At 48.0% G+C, this 4,097-nt stretch overlaps 1 protein-coding gene across 2 annotated transcripts in view; it reads left to right on the forward strand.

Moving 5' to 3' along the window:
• Positions 1-4,097, forward strand: part of LOC126873999 (cytoplasmic polyadenylation element-binding protein 2-like) — a 64,440-nt gene that overhangs the window by 47,818 nt on the left and 12,525 nt on the right. For both annotated transcript variants that reach the window (XM_050635513.1, XM_050635514.1), the window contains exons 5-8: positions 2,474-2,776; positions 2,899-3,011; positions 3,259-3,651; positions 3,730-3,840. In XM_050635513.1, coding sequence (XP_050491470.1) covers positions 2,474-2,776; positions 2,899-3,011; positions 3,259-3,651; positions 3,730-3,840 — 920 coding nt within the window. The remainder of the gene's footprint in view (positions 1-2,473; positions 2,777-2,898; positions 3,012-3,258; positions 3,652-3,729; positions 3,841-4,097) is intronic.

The following is a 4,097-nucleotide window of genomic DNA, read 5'->3' on the forward strand; positions in this document are numbered from 1 at the left end:
CTACGGCGAACCGGTCGCCATCGTTCGCCTCCCTCGATCTGGAACCCTCGCGACTCGTGTCTCGTGTTTCGTGTCTCGTGTCTCGTGTCTCGTATCTTGTGTCTATACTTCGTGCATATAGACGTATCGCGATCACACGCGTGGATCAATTTATTTCCCTTCTCCGTGGGCTACTTGAAACACCTTGCGCCGTTCTTCTCTCTCGCCATTCCCCTTTTTTTATAATACAATTTATTTGTCGAATAAAACGTCGATCTGCCGACGTTTCACCGACGCGTGAAACATTTTTTCACTGAATTTTCAAGATTGCGATGCGTCGTAAGTCACGTTTATCTTTGCGTCACGCGTTATATCTTCTTAAAAATCTGACACTTTATTTTGATAAGAATAAACTTCTTATAAAGCGTACGACGACTTTCTGGACTTGTACGTATCGTACAAGCGAGATTATGAGCTGGAGGAAGAAAGAGCGAAAGAGAGACGAAGAGACGACGAAAAGCGATAAAAAAGAAATAGGAGAAAAATGCGCGTGCAACGGAGAAGGAAACTCGGCCCTTTGCTTGGACAGAATCGATGCGTTTGCTCGCGGTTTAGCGATAAAAGCTGTTAAAAAAGATTAACCCTCGTGGCGTATACGTACGTAGGTACGTATCACTCGGAAGAAGAATAGAAGGGCAAGGGACGCGGTCCCCGGTGTTCCCCTAACTCGCGTGACATCGTTCTACGATTTGCAGGGCAGGCGAGCGTATCGCGCTCGTGTCCCGATCCCTCGAAAATGCGTCGAAAACGAAACGTTTTACCCTCCGCGATCAAACCTGCTGTCAGAGTCAACGGATGATCGACGAGGAATCGGATAAACCGGAGTTAGTAGAAAAAGGAGGACTCGCGACTTAAAATCTTCTAATCGATAGGTCGCGCCGCGTGCGCGTGTGCCGGTTACGCGATCTCGTGCTCGAAACGCGTCGATTAAATTTTACTTCCTGTTTTCGTTTCTACGAGTCGTTGAAAAATAATCGCGTACGTTTATTCGTTTTCTACGTTAGTCGCATTAAACTCGGCAATTTTAACCTAATTCCGGTAATTGGGGGATCAATCTCTCGAATATCGCTCGTCGTAATGCTGGTAGAACGTCCAAGATATTAAAAAATCATTCGTCTTATAATAATTACGCCATTGACTTCTACAAAATGTCTTTCGTCGATTCTCGTCTCTGAATTTAACCGGCTGTCTTTACTTTCGTTCCCGCCGTCTCGAACTTATCTCGTTCGATCGTAAAATCACATTGGAATCGGTAAATCCGCCGAAATATACTTAAATACACTCGCGTTCCCCTCCTTTGATCTTCGTGTCTATATGTACGATCTTGGATTCTTTAATCCGTTAATAAACAAATAAAATGGCAAGTTGCGCGTAGGATATACCGCTGTGAGCCAGGTTGATTAGGACAGGAGATCCTAAGAACCGGGTGCTGTTGGAGGCCCTTGCAGAGCTGGCTCGAGTAATCGATACTGCACCAAACCGGGAACGGGTAAAACCGAAGGGGTGGGCGAGGCAGCACGATGGACACCATGTGTCCTCTCTTATCCACCTACCGAGCAAAGAATCGTTGCGATTCTATCGGAAAGCCGATTCCTCGGACAAACGACGATCGACTTATTTTTCGAGCTATACGTCCGCCTGGAAGCGGATAGTTTGGCGTGAAACTATCGATCTTGCCGGCAAATGAAAAAGATAGATGAAGATCGAACAATAAGACTCGATTGTTCCGCTCGACTGCGCGTACGCTTTGTCCGTTTTCTGTTTTCTCTTTTCGCGACAGCAAGAAACAAGCGGTTACGTTTGCCCGACTATTTTGCATTCGTTATCGAAACGAGAATTCGCCGCTAGCAATGGCGACGTTCGTTAGAAGAGCGAGATTCCCGGTCAGAAGAAGATACAGTGAGTTTTTCTCGGATCGATCGGAAATTACGCGTGGCATCGGCCCCGATTTCTCCTAACCGTCTTGTTGCCATGTCTATGCGTAAGAATCGTCGCTATGCGATGACGCTCAATGATATCCAGGTTATGACGATCGCAAATACTCCTCGACCCTTTATATTTCACGCAGTCCAACGCGAATCCAAGAGCATCGATCTATTTTCGGAGCGAAAGCTCTACGGTTCGTATTCGCGTTTTCTCGAGATGAAAAGTTGGACGAAAGCGGCGAACGAAACGAACGTTGCAGGAAGCTTGGCTCGATCGCGCGATCGTGGTGGTCGATATCAAACGGAAAAGAGAAGAGACGCGACGTTTCAAACGAAATAGTTTTTCTCCTTTTAATTTCTAATTAGCGGGCTAATTTCTAATTAGTGGCTCGAAGATTATGTCGGTCAATACGATCGAACAGTTAAGATTCGACGTTCCTCGGCTTAAAAATAGTGGTCGAAAGAAACGAAAATAACGAGGGATAAACGTAGTGCGTCTATGGTTGCAGGCAAATCGCCGTTCTTTCCAAGTCTGGAGGATCAGAGCGGCACGCTGCTAGAAGATCCGAACGCGGCGAGTCAGCTCGATGGCGTCGGTGTTGGCGTCGGTGTCGGAGTCGGAGTTGGCGTTGGAGTTGGTGTCGGTGTCGGCGTCGGGGTTGGAGTCGGCGTCGGTAGCGGCATAACCGGCTCTCAGACCGCACCGCTTTCCTCCCCGAGTCGGAGCAGTCCTCACAGTCAAGGTAGCGAGACCGGAGAACGCTTCTCTAGGAAGGTGTTTGTCGGTGGTCTGCCACCGGACATCGACGAAGGTAAGCTTTTTGTTCCGTGATTCGCTTCTTCCATCCGTTCGTGTATATCCGTTGGCGAATCGTCGTACGGTTTAACGGGTCGACGAACGTTTTTCTAACTGCTCGTTGTCGTCCGGTTTCAGAGGAAATCAAAGCCAGTTTCCGTCGTTTCGGATCGTTGGTCGTCGACTGGCCCCACAAAGCGGAGAGCAAATCCTACTTTCCACCGAAGGGCTACGCTTTCTTGCTTTTCCAGGTAAGCGAGAAACTCTCGCTGTGTTATGCTCCGAGTAATAATAAACCGGCAGTTTGGCTACTACGAAAGATGGAATTCGATTTGCTTGTTTTACGTACGCGATACCACGAAGCAACAAAATAGTACAAAAGCAACAAAAGATCGACACGATCGTGTATCGATAGTCGAAAATCGCCGAGATGGTTAATTAGAATCTCGAGTAACGAATAAAGAGATATATTAACTGGAATGTTTTCGTTGACGATAGGACGAAGCGTCCGTGCAACAATTGATCGACGCGTGCATTCAAGACGAGGAGAAATTGTATCTATGCGTGAGCTCGCCAACGACCAAAGACAAGCCGGTGCAAATTCGACCGTGGCGACTGAGCGACGCGGATTTCGTGCTGGACGCTTCGATGCCGCTGGATCCACGAAAGACGGTGTTCGTCGGTGGTGTTCCACGGCCGTTGAAAGCCGTCGAGTTGGCGATGATCATGGATCGACTCTACGGAGGCGTGTGTTACGCCGGTATCGATACCGATCCCGAGCTCAAGTATCCGAAAGGAGCCGGCAGGGTCGCTTTCAGTAATCAACAAAGCTACATAGCTGCCATATCGGCGAGATTCGTTCAGTTACAACACGGCGACATAGACAAGAGAGTAAGTAGCCACTCCGAGCGGTATTTTCGGTCTAACCGATTCCATCGTTTACAACTATTACTCGTTTATTTTATTTAGGTCGAAGTCAAACCATACGTTCTGGACGATCAAATGTGCGACGAGTGTCAGGGACAACGTTGCGGTGGCAAATTTGCGCCGTTTTTCTGCGCAAACGTTACCTGCCTACAGGTAAATTCTTTCACTTCGTTATACGTTTTTCTTCTTTTTCCCTTTATTTTCCCTGCCGCGTATCGCGAGTCAACGACGACAACAACGACGACAACAACGACGACAACAACGACGACAGCGTCAACGACAGTGACGATGATAACGACGGCGAAAGCGAAAACTACGAACTGACGCGAGCAGCGAACTACGAAGCCCCTGACGAAAAAACTGAAAGCAACGGCGCGCGAAACGCGCATTCTCATTTGTTGTTGTTGCAG

This window comes from Bombus huntii, chromosome 15 (genome assembly GCF_024542735.1).
Source record: "Bombus huntii isolate Logan2020A chromosome 15, iyBomHunt1.1, whole genome shotgun sequence".
NCBI lineage: Eukaryota > Metazoa > Arthropoda > Insecta > Hymenoptera > Apidae > Bombus > Bombus huntii.